The 25020-nt window shown below is 36.1% G+C and overlaps 1 protein-coding gene across 6 annotated transcripts in view; it reads right to left on the reverse strand.

The window, feature by feature from the left end:
* The window catches only part of Psd3 (pleckstrin and Sec7 domain containing 3), a 285771-nt gene that overhangs the window by 48589 nt on the left and 212162 nt on the right, over positions 1 to 25020 (reverse strand). For all 6 annotated transcript variants that reach the window (XM_090354241.1, XM_090354243.1, XM_090354242.1 and 3 more), the window contains 2 exons: positions 24316 to 24359; positions 11248 to 11441 (listed from right to left, as the gene is read on the reverse strand). In XM_090354241.1, coding sequence (XP_090210367.1) covers positions 11248 to 11441; positions 24316 to 24359 — 238 coding nt within the window. The remainder of the gene's footprint in view (positions 1 to 11247; positions 11442 to 24315; positions 24360 to 25020) is intronic.

A 25020-nucleotide genomic window follows, 5' to 3' on the forward strand; every position in this document is an offset into this window, starting at 1 on the left:
TCCTGTTGAAGGAAGAAGTTGGGGAACTTGTACTTTTTAATAATTGCTCAAAAAGTTGATCATAACAAAATGTTACGAAAGCTCAGTAACTTCATTGGTGTGAAAGTTTTGAACACTGATTGTAAGATAACCACACTAACTACTTTTCCTTAATTTCTTAAGTGGAGCTCTTTACAAAAACTTTAAAAAAGCGAAGTGCTACAATAAAGCAGAAGATTAACTACTCTCAATCAAAATTGAAGAAAGAAAATATTCTCAGTCTATCCGAGAAGAGCAGGAAACCACTGAGTCAAGAAGTAGGCTAGTCAGTGACATCAAATCTGCTTCATAAGCACCCTGTGAACCAGGGACTGGCACAGTCAAAGACCTCACTGAGCAGGCACTTCTACAAATAGCAATTCAAATAAGATCCCTTCATTGTAAAATACCCCAGGGCTCACTGGCATCTTTAAAATGCCTCCAGGTAAAAGTTGCTGCAGGTCAATAAAAATAATTCACAGTGGCAAAAATGAGCATTTCCCACACAGAATCTGTTCTCTAGGGAGCTTGATAGCACACAGATTGCTTCCTTCCCAGTGAGGAGCTTCAGGACAGACTTCCAGCTCCTGCTTGTGAAGCAGCCCTCCTGACACCACCAGGTGGGGGTGGGCACAGGGTATATCAATGGTAAAGGAGGTCTGACCATCCACATTCAGGCCTGTGTCCACTGCCACCATTCATCCTAAGCCAGGCCCATTCCAAGTCAACTTCCTGCCATGTGTTGGCCTACTAGGGATCCCAAGCCTCCCCTACCTTCCTAGAAGAAGGGGCCACGTGACAGCATCCCAGCAGCCTAGGGTAAGGACATCAATTCTGTCAACTAATTCAATCTACCTCTATTTCCAGTTTGTGTTCACTGTGACTGGTGCAGTCAACCTGAATTAAAAGCAAATCAAAATATTCTGAAAAGCAAAACTTGAATTTCCTGAATATGAAGCACTATGCTGAACCCCTAAGAATGTACTGATGCTCAGGAATATCCTGCTGTGACCTCCTGCCATTTCCCAGATCCTCAGACTCTCTGTAGGACTACCGTGTGAGCATCTTTTATCTAGTCTTGTTGTATACAATGTAGTTAGGTCTGAGATAGGCTGAAGATGTACAGTAAAACTACTATTTATATAACACTCACCTTGTTTTAGGTGCTATGAGGAATGCAAAGAATAGAAAGATGTTCATAGATTACACAGAAATCCTGCATCAGTATGTCCTGAATTTGGAATCTATACCCGATAGATACTGGGGGGGAAACTGTATTCTGTATTCATTACCAATGATTTTTAAAGTGAAGGGTTTGAAACCCTTATCACAATCATTATTACTTTTGATTGATAATTATGCTATGAATAAGTTATACCTTTTCATCAGTGTTTTTTAAACACTTTATATTTAAATATATTTCATTATGATGAAAACATTTCATTAATGTTATAATTAAGTTAAAGTTAAATAACAGAACAATGATTTCCTCAGTTAGCACGTATTTATCTAATATCACAGACAAAAAATTGTAAACAGAGAAAATGACAACCCACCACCCTACAAATATCAAATTATCAGTCTCATCACCAACAGTAATTGGATAGAATACCTTCTAATTTGGGCCAGGAGTTTGACCTACTGGTAGAGTACTTGCCTAGCATGCACAAACACCTGGTTCAATTTCTCAGTACCAAATACAAAGAAAAAGTCAGAAGTGGTGCTGTGGCTCAAGTGATAAAATGTTAGCCTTGAGAAAGCCTGAGTGTTCAGGCCCTGAGCTCAAGCCCTGGACTGGAAAATAAATAAATAAGTAAATAAATAAATAGAAAACCTTCTAATCATGGTACTGTGTATTTGTCAAACAAATTGTGGTGATATACTTGCTTTACTTTAAAACTTTTCTAATTACATATCATGTCATTAAAAATGCAAAGGATGGTATTGTATTGGTCTATCCCATCTCATTAGATGCATGTTTTACATGGGTCACTAAGTTGTCTGCAAGATGACATTCCACAGCTCTAAGAACGGGACTGCTGTGGAATATGCTAACCTCCACAGTAAGCATTATTTCATTGACTGTTCTCATCTAAGGCTCCTGAAGGGTGTGTTGCCTCTGTTAGAATATTCTTCTCCACAATTCCTCTGATTCGCTGGCTCTCCTTTTGCCATTCTTGGCTGAATGACACCTACTCAGGTTTGTTCATTTGGCCACCACCTCTTTATCCCCAAGACTGAACAGTACCAGCACATTAGCTGTTGCTCAATTTCTTTTGTAAAACTAAATCAATGACCAGTTTTTAAAGCTCAGTCCTTAAACTAGTACTCTCTAGAGAGAACTATTTTGCACATAAATTTTGATCACGTGAATTCCTTTAGGGAACTGGTATAGCAGTTTCCCTCTTACCCGTGACTTTGCTTTCTGCAGTTTTAGTTGCCTGAGGTCAACTGCAATCATAAAACCTTCCAGGGAAAATTCTGGAAATAAGTAATTGATATGCTTTAAGTTGTGCACAGTACTGAGCAGTGTGGTGCAATCTCACCAAGTTCATACAGCCTGAGATGTATGTTTCGGTTTATCCACAATACCCATTTTGTCTGTTAGTCCTTCAATAGTATCTCAGATCTACTGCCTTGAAACTGTGATACCTCAGGGCTTCTCCTTTTACTTGATAACTATCCTAAAGCACCAGGGTAGTAGTGCTGGCCCAGAGTATGCTAAAGAGAAGCTGTGAGGTATCCTTTAAGAGGAAAGCAAAAATTATGGAAAGAAGAAAACACATGCCTGCTGGGGGCCGAGTAACGCCATTCTAATAACTTTCTGCTGAGACCTGTAGTAGGGGTAAACAAGTGGACCTCTTTATCCTGCCCACCTGTTGTGCTGATAGGCTCCCGCACCCAATATAAGGAGGGGAGTCTTAGAGAGAAAGAGACTCCTGCCTTGATGAAGCTGCGAGGCGTTTCTGTTCGTGCTCCGGAGAAGCAAGGCTGAGTGCGGGAGGACAGTGGGCCCTCTCCTCTCGCGGCTTGGACTGGTTTGGGTGTGTTTTTCCCATCCCTCCTCAAGAGGGACTGGGATGAAGGACCCCGACACATGCCAAGGTTGTTAAGATCTATGGTAAAAAATGAATCTTCTGTCCATGCAACTGAAAAGAAGGAAAACACATGGATACATGACTTGCTCTCACAACTCCAACTGCAGTAGTTACACCTATGTGCACAGCAAGTGCTTAGGTAAGACGACAAAGGAATTCAGTAAGACAGCTCATTACCGTCCAAAATTTCAAGCATCTACTAGAGATATGGAGTTGTTAGCGCGTGTGAATAAGAGGTACTATTAGGACGGACTGTTATTGCTTTATTACTTACTGGCTCTAGGGATAGAACCCAGAGCATATGTGGGCTAAGCCAGTGTTCCCTGCTGACACACACACACCTGTAGCACCTATTGCGTTTTTAATTTTAAATCTTCATCTTATTATTGAAGAATTAGACACAAAGCAGTAAATAATCATAATAGGGATTAAAAAAACTTTCCTTTCTTTGAAATGTTAACTAAACCTAAAGGATAAATAGTAAAAATAGAAAAACCTGTGAAAATGAGATGCGGCGCAAACTGCATTTCTCTTCCAGAAAGAAATATGTCAGAGCCCCTGCATGCAGACTCTTTTTTGGTCCTAAAAGATTGGCAGTTTTATATTCTGCTGTTCCTTGTCAAAAGTACTGCTTCTGAGCAGAGAGGTGGGAGGCCTCTTTTCACCAACTTCACTGCAGGAAAGAGTGCATTTGAAATTACAGACACAAACCATCAAAATGGAACATGCAACAACAAAATCCATTCTTTTAACCTGAATGTAAACTAGCCAAGGGACATTTCCCTATCTAAAACATAAAACTGTCCATGTGTATTGTCATGTGGCAGAGGCCTACTGACACAGCACAGAGCTGCTCTTGGACCTTGTCATTACCTGCCTATTACCACAAGGCAGCCAGGTGGGATGGGGAAGAAAGTAGCTTAATCTAGATTAAAGCAATCATTTTTCTCTACCTTTACTTAAAGTCTTTCTCTTACTGAGAGAAGTCAACTTTATTGTAGGGGGGGAATCCACTTTTATTATTTCTTAATTATAGTGTCACTGCTCCTCATGTTACACAATAGCAAAGAATTCTGCTTGCATTGCTATTATAAACTCTATTTTCAGTATGTGTGACTCAGAATAACATCTACTCTCTCACAGTTGACATGTGGGACTAAAGGTTCAAAACCTTTGATGACAAGAAGGGGTGTGAATCCCTCTCAAGCCAGTGAATCTCTTGCACAACTCCTGGCTGCCCAGCAACTCCTCACGCCCAAAGTGCTGAAAGTGAGACTGCTAACATCTTCCACCAAAAGTTCCCCCAACCTCCAAAAACAATTAGTACAGTACTTCTAATCGGAAAGTAATCTCAAATGGGTTAAATGACTAGAGTCCACACTGAAAATGTGACAGTGTTAATGATATTTAAAAATTACTAAAGTGAGAGGCACACCTAGTGAGCCAGAATCTTTCCCCCAAAGTCCACTTTCATGAACATTTGAACTCTCTGTCCTGGTAGCTAGCTTACAGGAGAGCACAAACAGTGTTTTTCTGCGCTGTCATAAACGTTATGATAGGTTCCATTCTCCACTGGGTTTTGTGTGTGACATGAAGATTCAGTAACCTTTCTCCATTCCATTTCCCAATAGATTTATGTTTTTATTGATATTTCTGTGACTAATGTCTGTAGTTTAAAGGAGCATGTGGATGAAAGAAAAATGTTCATAGAGTACAACTGGATATTTAAGGCATATAAACATTGCAAAATATTTACAGTAATCAAGCTAATTAACAGCTCTTACCTCACCTAGTTCTTACTTTCCTTCTTCACTTTTAAATTGACAAATAACTGACAACAAATGGTGCAGTCTCTTCTGTATAGACAGAGCCTTTATACTCCTAAGTGGAGGAGAAACGGCTATCTCTGCTCTCTGTTCTTCTCTCTTACCTTCTTTCAACAGGAACTGTGACTATAGTAATACATTGTAAGTATCTTTTCTCAATCAAATCTTTTAGCTTTTTAAAGAAGACTTTAATATGAAGAAGTCATGAACTGGGGAATTCAAATGTTATTAATTCTCCATATGAAGAACATACAGATACTGTGCTACATTTTTTTTTCTAAGTCTTGGAACTGGGTTTCTCCAGCTCCTACCTTTAGTTGAAAATTATACTATGATACTAAGATGGTGAATACACACACACACATACATATACACTCCTCAGAAAACTGTTTACAAAGGGTTTTGAGTACTCCTGATTTTCTTAATTACTTCCTAAGTCACATTTTCATTAATACTGAAGACTTCTATTTGTTGGCTTTCCATACTATAATCAAGTTTTATGTCTTCTTATCTGTGAAAATGTCAATGTTCCAATGAACTTTCTCTCAATTTTGAACGGTTTTTTGTATTATTTTAAAGTTTATAATAAGCTTTAAATAGAGACTACATTAACAAAAACTAGGCAAGTATTTCATCATCACCATATTCCATTCACTAAAATATGTAAGTGTAGCATTATGCATGGTCATCTCTATTGTAGCAAAGTATAATCAATCAAGGCATGTCTAATTAAATCCATGTAATTCAATTTTTAATAAATGCTGTGTTAGCCAAAAAATATGTTTAGACCCCATTGCTCTTAGCTTGAGACCTACAGTCATCTAAATACATGCTACATAGTGACCGGCAGGTTTTCAAAGCATGTTGTCTCATAGTAATTGCTTTTTAGCTGTAAGCTACAATTATTTTCCTATAACCAGACTTTTATCCCACCAGATGTACTGTGATTCCACACAGTAGCTTTGGCTAAGAGGGTTAAGATGAATTTCCTCATTGACAAATGGGGGGTGATAATAATATTTGCTTCACAGGATGTAGAGTAACTGAATTCATATAACAAGTGGTTGCAATAAAGCTGTAGCAATGACTCATCATTTAATTATCAATATGACCACTTAGCACATTCATATTTTCAGTACATATCTGAAGTCATATTTGCAGTCATTTTCCTGACTTCTCTAAGTATCTGACAACAGGTTGATAAATCTACAAGTTTATGTTGAACTTTTCCTTTCTGTCTGACAAAATCCAGATGTGATGCATTTTGTTTTTCAAATTTGACCTTTCAAGGCTTTTCCTTAATGTCACATTTAATGGTTCTGATAAACACATATATTTCTCTATGAGATACAGCATTTGTCTTTAATTATGGTTTATCTCTTGGGAGGGAGAATTTCTGAACTGAGCATAAAGTTAAAGGCAAAAACTACAGTTTTATGTGAATAACTGGGTACAATTTAAAGAATCTGAGTCTTTAGAAATAATATTTAAGAACAAGTATCATAGGTGGAACTGATGTTCTACTGTTTTAGGAGAAAATCCTCTCTATACAGACCTTTGACCCAGATCTTTACTTATTAAAAACTTATTGTAACAACTTTCAACAGATAACTTGATTTGCATACACTCACAAATATAGTATCAGCACTATAACTGAATATGCTGACCCTAATAAATATCTATAGACTTGGAAAAGAAGTATGCAGAAAAAGGAACATTATATGTTGATTTTCCAAAATTACTTGGGGGTCTACCAGGAAAGCTCCCTTGTTTATTTTCCCTCTGAAATACTAGATTTGTATTCAAAATGAAAAATGACACTTATTTCAATTAGATGTATGCCTCTCTAATAAAGAAAAGGAAAAGCATTCAGAACCTGGGTCTTCATGCATGCTAGGCAGGCATTCTACCACTAAGCCAAACTCTTGGGCCTGAATGATTAACTTCTGTAGAAACTTCCTTACAGTAACAATGAAGGGAAAATATATGCAAAATGTATAAGTACACAAATACATAAAATGTCATTTTTAGATGTTGTTTGATAACAGCATTGGACTGTGGTTCAGAGAAGGAAGAAATAAATAAGGTAAATCCAGTTTATTGTTTGCAGAAAAGAACTTAGCTCTAGCAGTGAGAAAAGTTATCTAAACAGAGTCTAAACAAGTCCTTCGTGATGAAGACAAAGGGATTTGTTGAGGCTGGGGTAGATTTTATAGAGCAGATGACTGACAAGAGACAACCTCACAAAAGAGAAGGCTCTGGAGATGTGCATAAGAATTCTCTCACTTGGGGTCACTGCTCTGACCACAAGCAAAAGAAAATAATTCAAGGAATGGGAAAGAACCACTAAAATGGAATGGAATGAACAATTTCGATAGCTCACATGAGCTAGAAATAGTGTCTTCACTGGCCAGAGTGTAATCCATGGATTATGGAGGGAGTCTGCAATGAATAATGATAGCTCATTTATGGAACAGTTAAGTACCACAGTAAAGCATGCTCCACAGTGTGATAATAGAAAATACAGGCAAGTTTCTAAACAATACAGTAAATCTATGTTACTTAGCTGTGTACCAGAAGAAAATACAAAACAAAATATAGAACCCACAAAATAAAAGATGTACAACATTGACCATTCAAACTAAAACATGTAAAAATACAAATAAAAGGAAAGGACAAAGTATAGTAGTAAAAAAAAAAAAGGAAAAATGAGCTGGGCATCTGTGGCTCATGCCTGTAATCCTAGCTACACAGGAGGCTGAGATCTGAGGATCGTGGATCATAGCCAGCCCAGGCAGGAAAGTCCATTTAACCACCAAAAAGCCAGAAGTAAAGTTGTGGCTCAAGTGGTAAATACTAGCTTTGAACAAAATAGGCCAGGGACATGGCCCAGGAGCTCAGTTCAAGTCCCAGTGCTGCCCTTTCCCCTCCAGAAAAGAAAAGTCAATCAATGTAAAGTCTTGGAAATGTTAGAAGGGAAAAGACTAGAAAGCAACAACTTTAGCTAAAATAAATATAATTAAGATTACTCAAAATGGAAGATATAAAATAGGTTATAGCTCTAAATATAAAATTTAAAATATTACTGTATATAAGAATAATACAATTATTTAAATTAAGTAGCAAAAGGACAAAAGCAAACTAAGAAAAAATTAAACATTTAAATTTAAAATCTAAAGCTGCCCTTCAGGTAGTTTCTGAATAGTATAAAGAGATCTAACACACAGAAAACAAGTCCCAGAAGGAAGCATGAGCATTTTAAAGAAATAATGTCCACAGCCAGACATGGAACTCAGTGCAAGAATGCACTGTGCTGGAAATGAATCCAGCACAATGGAAACAAAAGACGAGCTAAACTTTTCCAAGATTGGTGAAGAATATAAACCCACAAGTACAAGAACCTGAACAAACACTAAACATGAAAAAGCATAAAGGACACCTTATAATTATAATGCTGAAATTCAGAAAAAAATCTTGAAACCAGTCCCAGGGGAAAAAACCATGTTAGGTGGAGAGGACTGAAACAAAGCTAAGAGTGAAAACATATTTGTCATGTGAAACCATGCCAGGTAGGAAACAATGGCATAGTATTTTACAGTATTGAAAGAGAAAGAAAATGCTGCCAAAAATTCTAAACACATTAAACATCAATTTCTCAACGTACAGAATGCATAGTGATAAAACATGAGAGGGATAAAAGTAAAGAATACTTTTCTGTTTAAAGAAAAAATATTCATAATTCCTCTGCCTCGACTCATAGGTACTGGAATTATAGATATGCATCACCACCCTGGTCTTTTTGGCTTCTCTTGAACTGGCACTTTGAATGTGGTGTGTGTGTGTGTGTGTGTGTCCCTAGTATTTCATATGTATCAGTCATTGCTTCTCTACTTTTCAGTTAGCCTATGAATTGAAGCTATATCCATCTTTGACTGGAGAGAATAATCATAACATAAATATCAGTCTTGACATTGAAAGCTGCCGCTTCACCTGGCAGGGTAAAGGGAGATGAATTTATTTGTGGAAAATCCTATTGTTTTCAGCTAACATGTTGTATAAACTCAATGTATAGAGATATGTGTGCCCACTGAAACTAAGTATGATTATCTATGACATGTCATATCTGCCAAGAACTCCCTTTCTCTGAGATCTGCATATTGCAACCAAATGGGGCTGTCAATCCTGGCATTTCATCCCCTTGGTCACTCATATCACTCCTGTCCTAGGTTGCACTAAATTAGGAGAGAAGAATTTGGATGTTCTTTGTTACTAAAATTCAACAAATCACAGTACTGTATCCAGCAGCACATAGGGCCCCATATAAAAGAGAACACTAACATATACATTATGTTGAGAAGAAAATGGAGAGTGCTCTGGTGATACTTTTTTTTTTCAGGTATACCCCTTTCCTAGGCTTCTTTGAACTGATGTAATCTTGCATTTATTGGAACTTGACACAATGATGCTAGAGAAAGGAATTCTGCTAAGCTGATGATTAAGGCACATAGGAAATGTAATGAAGCATAGGGAAGAGGGGAAAACAAGATGAGGGAAGGGGTGGGGGGGAAATGGGGACCAAAACATGAGAAGGGATAGCAGTGTTTGTGAAGTAATGCACCTTCTATCTGGTGCATATAAAGTAATATATTAAAGAGAAAAAAAGATGAATAAAATAAATCATTTACTGAAAAAAAAAACTTGGAAACATTAAGAAACGTATAGAATCCTAAGTCAGTGTCAAGGACACCATCACAATATTTCTTGTGACTGAAACCTAATAAAATACGCTGACATCTTAACAAAAGGTACCCAGCCACAGATTAAAACTGTGGTACAATCTACCCCCTTCAGTTTACGTCTCTTTCTACATAAGTAGGTGGACACCCTGGAAACAAAGCCTGCTAATTTAATGCATATATGTCAACTTGTCTTGGCCCATTCAACTATGTCAAACTGCTATTTCACTCACGCAAAATTCTTCTAGCTATTTGAACATAATCCAGTTACATCTACTATCAGAACAAATAACGGCTCATAGAGAAATCAAAAGACATTAAATAATGGCAATCCTTTAATGCCCAGTAATAATTATGCCATGCTGTCTTATTTGTCACCTGCATATCTTGTCAAAGGCCAATCACTGGACATATGCTTTGGTTATGAATTCCCTCACTTTCTCTTTTTCCTCTGAAGCACCATGCCACTGCTGTATTTGTTTTTTGTTGATATTTTTTATTGTAATTAATAAAAGGGTTACATGATATTTGCCAGATAGACGGTGCATTAATTCACATACACTGATACCCTTTCACATGTCTTGGTCCCCATTACCCTCCCCCTCACCCCATCTTGTTTTCCCCCCTTCCCTATAAAATCAGGAATGAGACAAGGATGCCCACTCTCTCCACTCCTCTTTAACATAGTAATAGAAATCCTAGCCAGTGCAATAAGGCAAGAAGCAAGCATAAAGGGGATCCAAATAGGGAAAGAGGAAGCAAAACTTTCCCTCTTTGCAGATGACATGATTCTGTATTTAAAGAATCCTATAGACTCTACTCTCAAGCTCCTTGAACTGATTCAAAACTTTGGAAGGGTAGCAGGCTATAAAATTTACCCTGAAAAATCAACTGCCTTCCTCTACGCCAACAGTGAGAGGTATGAGGCAACAATCAGGAAAGCAACTCTTTTTGCAATAGTCTCAAAGAAAATAAAGTACCTAGGAATTATCTTAAATAAGAATGTAAAGGACCTTTATGATGAAAACTTTAAAACCCTGAAAAGGGAAATTAAAGCAGAACTGAGGAAATGGAAAAACCTCCCATGCTCCTGGATTGGAAGAATCAACATTGTGAAAATGACAATCTTGCCAAGGGCCACCCACAAATTCAACGCAATACCCATCAATATCCCAATGTCATTCTATATTTGTTTTATAAATCTTTCCTTCAACCGCAAGAAATACAAAGTCCATAATGACTATATGGGACTGTCTGTCCCATAAACAGTTATTGTATTTGGTGCATAGTACGCAGGCAGTAGTCAGTATTACTTGTTGAAGGCAGGGTTATGTGGAAAAAGAGACTGGGAAAGGAATACTCTTCACTTTAGAGTTCTGTAATACTGTTTAAGAAGATTAAGCACCATGTGGGTCTCTTATACAGGACTACAGGATTTCTCAGACTTCAAGAATACTTCTCTAGATAAACATAATTTCCTCATTCTTGACTTTATTTCATCAAATCCACTTTAAAATTTGAGCCTAAAGCTGAAATAAATGAAACAGAGGGAAAACAAATGATGCTTACTCTTCTTCCCATCCATATCTGCGTGGATCTTCCGAGCCAAGAATCCACTTTTGTATACAGCAGCATTTGGGTCATGAGGAATGTCCAAAAATGGGTTAGTCGTACTTCCAATACGGCTGATAGTCTTTGGATGTGTTCCATTGGCCTTCTCATCAGTACCTTCCGAAGGAGACTTCTTTTTCTCCTCATCATCTCTGTAATAAAGTAAACACAAAAACTGAGCCAAGAGCTCTACAATATTCAACGAAGAAAGTGTTTGAGTATCATAAACTCCTCTGGTTTTCTAATGGTTTATTAATATTGACAGCAACCACCATAATCACAATCAGCACCATTATTGAGTGTGGTCTATGTGCCAAGGACTAATGATCATCAATCCAATGATCATCAACTATACATTGTTCATTATTTATAAGCAAACTGATTTAGCAACTTCAAATATTTGCCAGAGACCACAGATTTGTAGAAGAAAGAAGAGAACATGAAAGTATGGTCACAGCGTCTCAAAAGCCTCTCCTCTTTTTCACCTACTATTATGCCTTCATCTCTAATCTCTTTCATGAAAGTGGAGACTTTGGGGCAGGGATCTTGATTTTTCACTTTGTGTTTATGCAGGGCTCTTTACAGAACTATGCATATAGAAAACAAGAACTAACCACAGGTTGAACCTATTGAATAATAGCATTGTGCTATCTGTGCCAAACAAACAAAAAACCCAGGCTAATTCCTAATATTCAAGTCTCAGGAAAAGCTGCCAGTAGGAACATAGCGCCACACACAGTACTGAGGTCTAGAGATGCTACTTTCCTAATACATCACTATGATAACCACTGTGAAACCCCCAACTGGTTGTTCCTCTTTTGGAAATCTCTGCTTTTTCAAGTACAGGACAACTACCTCTGAGATCATAATATCTGTATCATTTAAAAAAAAACAGGGAAAATAGAGGAAAAAAGCAGCAGCTTTGGTAGAAATCCTGAAAATTAAATTTGAAAAGCATAGTAAGAGTCTGTCTTAGCTCAGCTGCTTTAATTCAACTGTTTCCTCTATTAAACTCTGATTATTGACTCTTTACAATTTCAACCGAAATAAGTAGCACCAAGTGTATTCTAAATAAATCATCTAAATAAATCATCATCAACATTACAAATTAACCATCAATAGGTGTTTGATTATAGGGTTCTTCCACTCCGTTTCTTTTGAATGATAAAGATGACTTAAGCACCCATACTTCACTTTTATTCTGAAATAATTTTAGTCTTGCAAAGATATAGTACATTGAGTTTCCATATGCCCAGCTTCTCCTGTTCACATCTTATATAATTGCAGCAAAAAAAATCTTCTAAATTAAAAATTAACATTAGTAAAATACTGTGGATTGAACTTGAAGGTTTCTTTGCACTTCACCAGCTTCTTCACAAATTTATTTTTATATTCCAGGATCATTTCCATGAGTGCACAATGTACTTAATTTTCATATCTCTAAGTTTCTCCAGTCCATAAGAGTTCCTCAGTCTCTCCTGAGACAGAGCTGAGAAGATCTGTTACTTTATAGAATATCATCAATTTATGGTTGTTTTCTCATAACTTGATTAAAGCTGTGGGGGGGAGGGTAAATACAGGTGATACATTCATTTTAACTCACTAGACAAGGGGGGTATAGGTTTTATTACTAGTGCTACTAATCAGGACAATTTGGTTAAGGTAGTGCCTAACATTTTTCCGAAGAGCAGAGTAACTATTCTCTGTTATAATTGTTTTTTGGGGAGACGACACTATGTAAATATCTGGTTTCAACCTTTACCTTCAGCCCACCAGTGGTAGCATTCAAAAATGAATACTGCCTGTAACAATACTTATTATGGGATGGTTCATTCATTTATATTCTTCAAGAAGATAAATATGTAGATATATATGGAATATAGATATGTACATAATTCTTTGGATTCTAAATCAATCTGTGGTTAATTATTGGTCTGTATTCTTGACCTATTCTTTAATTTGCAAAAATGTATTTAAAATTCCCATATGCTTTGTGTCAGTGAATAGTTAGTTCCTTTTTATTCATGAAACACAAGTTTATTTAACTTACTAAGTACTTTTAGAGTAGTTTCTAATTTCTATATCCTATTGTATGATAAACAATATTTGTGACCATCACTATGATAACATATGAATTTTTTATAGATTCCAACCAATCTAGAAAGAAGATTTTATCCTTCACATAGATTATTCTACTGCCATCATTGAGATTTACACTGTATAGCTCAGAGAAAGGGTCATAGTCAATGTTGAGAAGTTGAAATTCATTGCTGTAGATCAAAAGCTGGGCCAGGTACAAACATTCATCACATCTATTCAACACAGAGCTGCAAATTCTAGCATAGCAGGTAGGCAAGATGAAACAGGAGGCCTTCATTCAGGACAAGTGGTAAAATTGCCTTCATCAAAATTTAGAACTGAGCGAAGGGTGATATTGTCCAAAAAAAAATGTACTTACATAACTTAACCCCTCTATGTGAGTAGTGTTTAAAAAAAAATAAGAAAAGCCAGGTGCAATGGCGCATGCCTATAATCCTAGATACTCAGGAGACTGACATCTGAGGATCGCAGTTCAAGGCCAGTCTGGGCATGAAAATCCATGGCATTCCTATCTCCAATTAATCACCAGAAAACTAGAAGCAGTGCTGTGGATCTAGTGGTAGGGCACTAGCCTTGAGCTGAAGAGCTCAGGGACAGCACTCAGGCCCAGAGCTCAAGCCCAAGACTGACAAAAAATAAGAAGAAGAAAGCAAATAAATTATAATAGAATTTCCCCTACCTAAATAAAATAAGTGTAAATTTACTAAAAGAAGTTAAAGATTTATATACGAAAACTATAAAACACAGATGAAAAAATTTTGAAAGACACAAATAAATTGAAGGATATGCTGTGTTCAAGGACTGGACAATTAATACCATTTAAATGCTCATAGTATTAAGAGTAAGCTACACATTCAATTTCTTTCGATATTCCAGTGTCATTTTTGCATACACACAGAAGAAATTCCTAAGAACCAGAAAAAACTGAAGTCAAAGCATTCCTGAGGGAGCTGTAACCATCATCACCAAAACACAACTATCCTTGAGGACTCCAAATCTGTATATGCTCAAGTGCCTTATATAAAATAGTATAGTACTTACATGTAACCTATGCAAATCATCTGTACTTTAAATCATCTCTAGATTACTAAGAATACTAAAATCTAAATGTTATATTAATAATTGTTATAATAGTTTAGGGAATAATCACAAGAAAAAAATCCATGTATGTCTAATTTATATACAGTTCCTTATCAAATTTTCAGTCTGTGGTTTTCTGAATTCACATATGCAGAATCCACAGATAGGGATATGGTCCAACTATGTATTATAAAACTATTATAATCAAAACAGATGGTGCTGATGGTAAAATCAGACACATCAACCAATGGAATAGGACAGAAAGCCCAGAAATAAACTCAAGTATTTGCAGTCAATTGATTTTTTGGCAAAAGTGCCAAAAACATACTTAGTGGAAGAAGGGCCTCTTTAAAAAGGTGGTTAGGAGAAAACTAAATATTCATATCTCTCCTGATTAAAATGTACCCTTGTCTCACATTATAAGTAAAAGCCAACTCAAAGTGTAAGAACACCTAAAAGTAAGACCTGATACTATAAAGCTGGTAAGAGAAAGCAGGAGAAAAGCCTCATAACCTTGGCTGGGCAATTTCTTGAATAGAATCCAGAAGCATAGCCAACAAAAGAGCAAATAGACAAGTGAGTTTCTATTAAATATGACATTTCTACACATCAAATAACTGAGTAAAGTACCTGTTGGAGTGTGGAAATAAATTATATTATATAATGCATATATAACTAAAACCTTAATAAGAAGAAAACAACTTGATGAAAAATGGGCAAAGAACAGTTCTAAAAGCAGATACAAAAGACCAACAAATAAAAAATACAGCATCTCAAATCATCAAGGAAATGCAAATTAAAATTATGATGGTATGCCACCTTACACTGTAGGAATGGTTATTATCAAAACAAAAATGATAAGCATAGGCAATCATGCGGAGAAAAGGGAACTCTTACACAGTGCTGGTAGAAATGTATATCAATATAGTCCTCAGGTAAAACTGAATGATGCTATCGTAAAACTAAAATGGAAATGAAACATCATAGGATCCAGCATTCACAGTTCTGGATAAATACACATACATGCATTTACATATGTGTATATGTAATGGAAGTAGAACGCTGAAGAGAAACAGTTCTATGTTCATTTCAACATCATTATCTCCAACAGCCATGAGGGGCAGTCTACGTGATCATTGGTAGATAAATGGATAAAGACAACACAGTACATAAAGTAGCTCCCTCCAACATACTACCTCATCTTCTGAGGTTTCTCTTACGTGAAAGCAACTGTCATCTGGCTACAAGTTGTATCATCATAGGAAAAAGGATAGAATCCAATAAGATATTTTGAGAGACCAGGTCAAGTATGTTCAATTTCTAAGTTCTCATGTTTTATTAACTCTTTGATTTTTCCATCTTCAAAGTTTCTTTCTATATATTTTGGAAATCAAATTTGTTCCCCATATATGTCCAGTTTGGTAATGAACCAACAAAGACACTGTTCATATCTGTCAATATTTATATATAGCTTTCTTTTTCATTTCTTTCTTAAAATTTCCATCTCACTGCTTGCATTTTCCATCTGTTCTTGCATGCTGTTTATTTCATCCACTAGAATTCTTAGCATTTTAATCAGAGTTGTTTTAAGTTCCTGCTCTGATCATTCCAACATCCTTATGTTTCTGTTCTTGCTTGCTCTCTCTCTATCTTCTATGTTTCTCCCTTGAATTATACATTATACTTTCTTCCAAATAGCTAGAAGAGTGTTGTGAGGAAAAGGAGTCTGGTGTGGTAAAGTGTGTTTCATAGGAAGGAGAAATTTGTAATTTTATGGTGAGGGCTCCACATGTTAGTGAGCCTCTTGGAAGTATCAACTTCATCTATGCTCCCCTCTCCCCCTTTTTTTGCCAGTCCTAAGCTAGAGCTCAGGGCCTGAGCACTGTCCTTGGATTTTTCTCAAGGCTAGAACTCTACCACTTGAGCCTCAGCACCACTTCTGGCTTTTTCTAAGTATGTGGTACCAAGGAATTGAACCCGGGTCTTCATGCATGCTAGGCAAGCACTCTACCAGAAGGCCCCCCCCCCCATATGCTCCCTTTTTTATACTTCATTTTCTTAGGTGAAGAACAAAAAGTCTAGACGTGGCTCGAGTATGGTATTAACTAGCTCTCTCCCTTTTCAATTATGATCTGGCAAAACTCAGCAGGGTAGACTCTGGTGTAATTATTTTTCTTAAACAAAGACTTGTAAATAATAGAATGTTGCACAATGCTTCAAAATGGCCCCATTTCCCATAACCCTACCAGAAGTACAAGAGAATTTTCTTCCCATATTCATTAACTATTGGATGAGTTAATATGCCCTAAACTATCACAAGTGTGTGAGTCCCTTATCTTGACTTTTACCTTGCAATCTTTACCAAAATGAGACTTCTGCCACTGTAATATTCAGGTTTTCTTATCCTAGTTGCTGTTTCCAAGTTGATTTTTGCTTAGCATTCCCCTTCCCCACCCGCCCCCTAAGTTGTAACTCTTAGCAGTCGTCTGTCTGTCTTCCAACCTTGGTGTCAGTGATTTTTGCCTGTGACCTAACTTCTCTTTCCCCTACCTCAAAGGAAGAAATGGGAAACTTGGATGTAACATCCAACCATACTATACCATGCCAGGTAGAGGGTAGGGGGTAAGGGCAAATAAAATTATTATGAAATTGCCTAACATTTTTTTAATTATTATTATTTTTATTGTAATCAGTAAAAGGGTTACATAATATTTGCCAGATAGAAGGTGCATTAATTCACATACATTGATACCCTTTCACATGTCTTGGTACCCATTTCCCTCCCCCCCACACCCCCCCTTTTTTTAAATTTGCCTAACATTTTGAACGTAACTTTTTCTTGACTATATGCTCACCTGGTTGTTGCATGACATTTGGTTTCCAGAATTCATACAAAGTTATTTTACTCAGACTCATTAGTTAATGTTCTATCTATTGAAGAAAAAAATCTGGACTTTCTTAGAATACAATTTTGCCCTTAAAAAAATCATTATTATTGTTTTGGTCTTTCTTGATACTAGCAATTTGAACCATGTGCTCTTTACCCAAATCTAGAAAGATATAACCCCAAGAGACTTGACTATGAGCTTATCTTGAAATAAGATAATCAAGTTAAGATGAAGTCATCAGAGTGAGCCCTAATCCAGTAATCATGACTAATGCCCTTAATACAAAGGGAAACAAATGTATAAGGACGAGGATATGAAAACGATACAGGGGGAATGCCATTTCCAAGAAAAGGAATCCTTATAGAAAACCAAGAGAACGATGTTTCTTTGATAGTCTTCAGAAGAAAAAAAAAAAGTCAATCCTGCTCACACATGATCTCAAAATTCTAGTCTCCAGAACTCTGGTACAGCAATTCTGTGGTAAGGCCATTCAGTATGTAGCATTACATTATGCCAGCCCTGTGAAACTAATGCATTTAGACGTTTTCTGATTTATAATGTCCTAAAAAAATCAAGACAGTGGGTCTCAGTGTCTGTTCTCCATAAACTACATTGTGACCCCAAGTAGGCTCGATTATCTCCAGATCTTTGTATCCTCAAAAGGGATTCACACATTTGCTTTTAGATCAGCAAAAACATGCCATGAAGACAAGACTGTCCAGAGAACTGGAGACTGCAATGACAAGAAAGTCTCTGGAACCACATTGTGGCCTTGAATCCATTTTACTTCTAATATTACATATTGAGAGAACTGTAGTTTCCAATCAAGTCATAAAATAAGAAAATATCAGAATTTATCAAATGTCTCCAAACAATTAACCCTAAATGGAAACATATCCTGCTAAAATTGGGCCAAACACTATTACCCTCCCTTTATTTTCTCTGAGATAGGAAACATACCCTGAATCTTGCCATGCAAGTTTTCCATAACAACAAAAGTAGAGACAATGTAAAATTTCAAGGACATTTTCTAAACTAGATGGAGGATAACAATAAGGCCCTCTTCTTTCTTCCTCCCTCTGTGGAGGTCAGAAGTTATTTATCCCACTTATCTACCCTTGTGTATCTTAAAAGGAAGAGAGACTCTACCCCTTCTCCTACCTCATTGATTAAGGAAAAACAAATCAGCCACTCCCTTATGGTTTACTGTTTAGCATAAATCCAGTGGGAAAGGTCTTACTTCTGCCACTCTGGTTCTGATTACTTGGCTCATAATCAACTCAGGTTGGCCAGCTCAGCAAGCCAGAGGTCACCATATTCTCTAGCCCAAACGTCTGAGGGCACCTTGCACTGGGAGTTAGAGAACTGATACTTAACTTGACTTTGATATTCTGGCTAGAAGAGGTCTACCTAGAGCATAGGGCTATATCAAACAAAGAACCCTCTGGGTAGTCCTAGCTAATCAGGAGGCTGAAACCTGGATGATCAAGGTTTGAAGCCAGCCCACATAAAGTTCCTTGAGGGTTCATCTCTAAAATAGCCAGCAAAATGCCAGACTGGAGGTGTGGCCCCTGAGTGACAGAGTGTCAGTCTTGAGCAGAAAGGCTCAAGGCACAAAGCCAGTAGCAAAAGGAGTGAGTCAGGGGGAATGGTGTTAAGAACCATGTACAAGGAACCTCTATGCTGAACCTCTCTAACATTTTCTTACTCATCACCTCCCTAAAAGCCAGATGATTTCATTTCAATGAAAAGTCAAAGTTAATACAGGTGAAAGAATCCATAAGCATGACTTCTTGTACATGATCATCTTGTAAGATTCCTTGGGATCTCTCTGGGGATCACAGCAGGCAGCAGGCCAACGCCCTGCTCTCCTCCACGAAGAAAGTGCCTAGAAGGTGGTACCCCTGGGGAAACTCAATGCCAGCTTAGTAGAGATCAGAGGACACTCCAAATTGCCAGGTAGTACGGCAATTAAGATCCCAAGAGGGAAGAATAATCCAGAAGTAAAAGAGACACACATCATAAACATATAATAATGAGTAATGCAAGACTGTAACATATGTCTCAACAGGGGTATATACAAGACAGTAGAAAATTGGAAAGAAGAGTGTATATTAAATATTCTGAATTGAATAAATAAATAAATATGCTGAATTTCATAGCTTTCCTCATTGGTAATAACTAGAATATGTCTAGGATATTGTTACTAGAGGATCACAATGGCTCAGCAGTTATGTGCATATGGCCATATAAAATGTTTATTGAAATGAACTCTAAGAAATGGAAACGAGGGTTTTTTTTTAAATTGTACTGTTTGCAGTTATTTCCTTTTTTTCCACATTGTTTTATTTCCTGACATCACTGTTTTTTATTTCTGTACCCCTTGTCTTATGTATAAGTGTATCTGATTTGGATAACTGGAGGAGAATCACAAATGCAATGGGACAAAGGATGAATCAACTCAACAGTAATACTTACTAAATGCTATGTTGGAAATGAACTTTACAACTTGGGGGATGAGATAGACAAGGAAGGGGAAATGATGGGAGAAAATGAGGAAGGGAGTACCACTGTTTGAAGGGAAATGTACTCATTACCTGCCTTACACATTTCCCGCCTTATGTAAACATATCTCTTTACATCACCTTTACAATACAATTTAAATTTAAATAAAATGATAATGCAGCAGAATTTGAAAAACTAAAACAAATAAAAATGTGTAACATTAAAATCAATAAATACACTGAATTGCAAGCACAAAGAATCATTTGTAGGTGATGGATTTGTGATAGTTTAAAAATTATGTATCAATAAATCCTTTAAAAAATAACTGTGGTTCTGATGACAGTAATCTGAGATGCTCAGGATACTGAGATTCAGAGGACTGTGGTTTAAAAGAAGCTGGGATTAAAGAAAAAAAAAAAAAGCCTGAGTCTCCATCTCCAAAATAACCAATCAAAGGGCTCTTTAGTGTGGCTCTTTAGTGATAGAGCACTAGCTAATAACAGCATCACTTAGACAAATCAGAATACTAAAAATATGAAATACATCTTATTTCCTAAAAAGACAGTATTATGGCATAACCCTTTTGACAACAGCTTTTTTTTTTAAAGGTAAAGCTCTAGAACTAGTCCTTGAATACCACTAAGAATGCTGCCAGATGTGAGGCAGATGTTTTATAACTGGAATTTCTAATAAAGGATGTGACTATGTTTAAATGATTTTAGTATACTTTCCAAAGTAAGAAAAACTGAACTGTGGGTATTACAGTAGTTTTTTAAAAATTTTTTGAAATGTAATGCATTCAAACCAGATGATTGATACATATTTCTAAAAGATCCACTGTGAAAATTTCAAGAGGAAAAAAATGTTATTGTTATCAGTATTATCAATGTGTCTAGTCACATTTTTCTCACCTTGCGAAAATGCACACTAGTTCACATATTAAAATATGCAAATATATAAATACTGAAATCCAAATGAATACTGTCTATAATGTTCAAGATACATTAGCCCTTTATGCATATTTTAAGTGACTTAGAAATCATATTTTTAATATTTCTTCTTGAATCATTCTTTAATAAAAATCAAAGGCTTATCAAATGACATAGATGATATAAAATTCTAAATGATAACATATCAGGAGAAAAACTTCCCTTACAGCTCCAGAATCCTTTGCACCTCAGTGATTCTAAAATTGCCTTAGGACACACGTAGGCTACTAGCTGTTATAGTTAGGCCATCTGCCCATCAACCTGTCTGCCCTGCATATCTCCAATTTTGAAGTAATGAAAAAGATTTTTGTGGTGAAGTTCATTACTTTCATCATCATTTCATCTATATAAAAACTGTCTTCATAATATGATCCTTGAACATTCTAATGAGTCACCTTATTCCACTGACAGGTGGCACACACACAATTTTTTTAGATTTGACCTTTCAAAGTAAAGCACTGGAATGATATATTTCTAGTTTCTTATGTTTGAGTTCTATATCTGAGGGGAAAAAAAAAACACTTTTTGCCTAGAAAAGTACTTACAGATTAAATGTTAAGCATAAGCTATGATTTAGGTTCTTAATAAAATTACATCTCCTAGAGCTGCCTGGGGGAGTCTTCTCTAATTCTAAATCTTTAAATGTTTTTTCCGCAAAACACCAAAGTCCAGGAGATTTATCTGAGTTCAATATAATTTCCTGCTAGCAAATTTTCAGTTAATTCTTCAGCTCAAAGTTTCCCTCAAGGTCATGGTTAATCATCTTCACAATGGCATTTGTTTCTTTTGTTTTTTTGTTTTTCTTTATCCAATGTACCTTCCCCAAGAATAGAATAATTGAACCAATAATATCCTCTAGATATACTACAAAACTGGCAGTGATATCATTACCGTTAGAATTGGCAGCACTTGCCATGCTAGGAAGGTATTCAGGCCAGCGATAGCAAGACAACATGAGCACCAAGTCTTACTCTAGCATTTCAGTGAGGCATGATACATGTCATGGGTATACGTGGTATAGGTTCCCCAATAGAGAATTGGGTTTTATGATTTTAGTACTTTTCCATGGTGTGTTCTCTTTATCAATGATTTCTAATGTCAGCCCTCTTACATTTTTCCTTATATATACACAAAAGAACACATTTTATCACCCACGTTATTATTCCATAAGCTGGAGCTCACTGTAGATTGCAGTTAGAGCACAGGGTTAAAGAAAATAGTGTGTGTGTACGTGTGTGTGTATGTGTGTGTGTGTATAAGTGTGTGAATGGTTATCATTGACAAATAATATTTGCATGCAGTTCTAATTTAAAAAAAAATTTTGACCTAATTTCTTGATAGCTTGATTAAAAAATTAGTGAAGATACTTTCTGAGAAATTTTTAAAAACATTAATTGCTGTGCAGATAAGTGAAAATCTAGTATGGATAGTATTATTGGCTTATATAAATCATGCATAATTTATCTGCAACTATAGTTTCCTAGTCATAGAACTTGAAACAGTACATTTTATGGTGAAATAGGTTCAATAAACACAGAACCTCTATTTTTTATTTTTATTGTAATTATTAGAAGGGCTATATTATATTTGCCAGATAGAAGGTGCATTACTTAACAATTATTGCTATCCCTTCTCATGTTTTTGTCCCCATTTCCCTCCCCCACCTCTCCCCTCATCTTGTTTTCCCCCCTTTCCTATTCTATTTCAAATAAACAAATAAACATATATAAAATATATCAGATAATAAGGTAAGATACTGTAACAATGAGATAACCAAGGGGCAACATAAGAGATGAAAAATAACATAATACATGAAGAACAACAATCACACATTATATGGCTCTTGTTTCTATATCTTGGAGGTCCTTTCATTTAGCCTCATCCTATACGGCCTTATGTATCTAGGTCTTACTCTACTGTAAACCTCTGCTAGGAGAGTCCAAGGTTTATACTAATTATGACAAATGAAGAAAACCATTGAGCCTATAAAACCTCTATTCCTTTATCAGAGCTAAATAGTGGTACTGTACAAACTCCAATAAGTTTTGAAATCGAACGCAATTAGTTTTATTTATTCCATTTCTCAAACATATCTACACAGCCATAAATACCATGAAATCATGTTATTTGTAGGAAAATAGATGCAACTTGAAATCATACCACGCAAGATAAGACAAGCTCAAAAATCAAAATACTATGTTTTCACATATATATATGTTAGATTCAAAAGACGTGTTAAAAAGATATATAGATAGATGCCTATATGTAATGCATGTATTAAGTACATACACACATATAAATATATGTATATAATATATCCATATTATACATCTATAAATGATTAGTTATACGGTTAACTATAGAACATGAATCAAGCTAAGAGACCATGCAAGGGGAGAGGTGAGGATGGAAAATGGAAAAGTAAGAACTTGTAATATACGACAAATATAAATGTGGTTCATTAGGAGGTGGGAGAAAAGAGACAGTGAGTGGTAGGAACTTGTGTAAGGGGAGGTTAATACTGTTGGAAAGATTACTTACACTTATGGAAACAAGAAAGTAAACTGCTGTGGGTACTATTGGGGGATAGGAGACAGGGAGTGTGATAGAAGGAATGAAATTGATTGAAATACAGTGTAAACATGGGTATATATTTAGCAATGACATCTGTCCCCAGTATCAGCCAAATAAAATTCTAAGAATGCAAAGAGAAAATCTGATACAACTACATGAATTAATTAAAATTAAGGTACTGGGCATAAAGCTTGAGAAATGATAGAGCAAATAAAGCTATTTATCTATGCACAGAATCTTACTTTTTGCAGCCAATTATCGAGGTCCCAGATTGATTATTACATAGGAAATATGGCTAAAAAGTCTCGATCTCTGGTGATAGACAAAAGGAAATTATGTACAAGGACAGGATCAAAATCAAGTGTATTACATTTGGGAACAATTGTAATTGTTTCAGATTTTGTCTTAGAATTTTATTTTCAAAGTATACATTAAAATATAACTAATCCCCTACAGGCATAGCAACAATATTAGAAGCAGAAAAGCAGCATTCTGGGTACCAAGAAAAATTAAAAAGCTACTTAGTGCTTCCTTAGGTTTTGCATGAAGACAATAAGATACTTGGTATAAAATAAGAACTAAGGATACACTGAAATCACCTTCAAGGCATAAAGACAGTAAGATAAAAGGGAATAATTAACTATTAAAAAGCTGACATCTGGGGCTGGAAGTGTGGCCTTGTGCTACAGTGCTTGCCTATCGTGCATGAAGTCCTGGGTTTGATTCCTCAGTACCACATATACAGAAAAAGTCGGGCGTTCAAGTGGTAGAGCACTAGCCTTGAGAAAGTTCAAAGACAGGGCCTATGAACCTACTTCAAGCCCCAGAACTGGCAAAAAAAATAATAATAATAAAGAAAGAAAGAAAAAGCTGACTTCTAGCATACTTACACTGCCCATTCAAGCTTCTCATTCTTGATTGAATTGTACAGAGCCTGTAGAAAAAAATAAGAATGAATTATTCTTTTCATTATATTCCATGTGTTGAATTCACTAAAATTGCCAAAAAGGCTTGAGAAAGCCTACAGGCAACTCCTCCACAAGAAGGACTTGAAGCATCATGCCTCTGGATAGGAAAATGGGTTGAGGTGAGGAGACTTGCATGATACTTGTATATCTGTATATTACATTTCATCACAGCAAAATTAGTATACCATTAAAATTAGACTGCAACTTACTTCTCTCATTCAAGAAAATGTCATAGTTTGATTAATTTGGAACTAGACATTCTTGCAACTTTCTCACTAATGGAAAAATACAATTGAGTAGCCACTGAATGGGTAGGTTCCATGGAAAAAGCACTGAGATCAGATACAGAAAAGCATTTTAAATAGTTCTAGAGTTCCTACTTCAGTAGTTTTTATTACTCTAACACTATGCTTGTGCTTAAATGAGTATTATGTTGGTGTGTGTGTGTGTGTGTGTGTGTGTGTGTGTGTTAGTGGTCAAGAAGATGGAAAATTTCTTCAGAACTTTGATAACAATGACAGTCCTGTAATATAAGACCAACTTCTCCGATTCTCTCCATTTCAGAAGTGTACATAAAGTCTTTTCAAGCAACTTTTTTCACTATAACTACTACACAGGAAGATGCTT

The sequence above is a fragment of the Megascapheus bottae genome, chromosome 20 (assembly GCF_031878675.1).
Source record: "Megascapheus bottae isolate mThoBot1 chromosome 20, mThoBot2.hap1, whole genome shotgun sequence".
Classification (NCBI taxonomy): domain Eukaryota; kingdom Metazoa; phylum Chordata; class Mammalia; order Rodentia; family Geomyidae; genus Megascapheus; species Megascapheus bottae.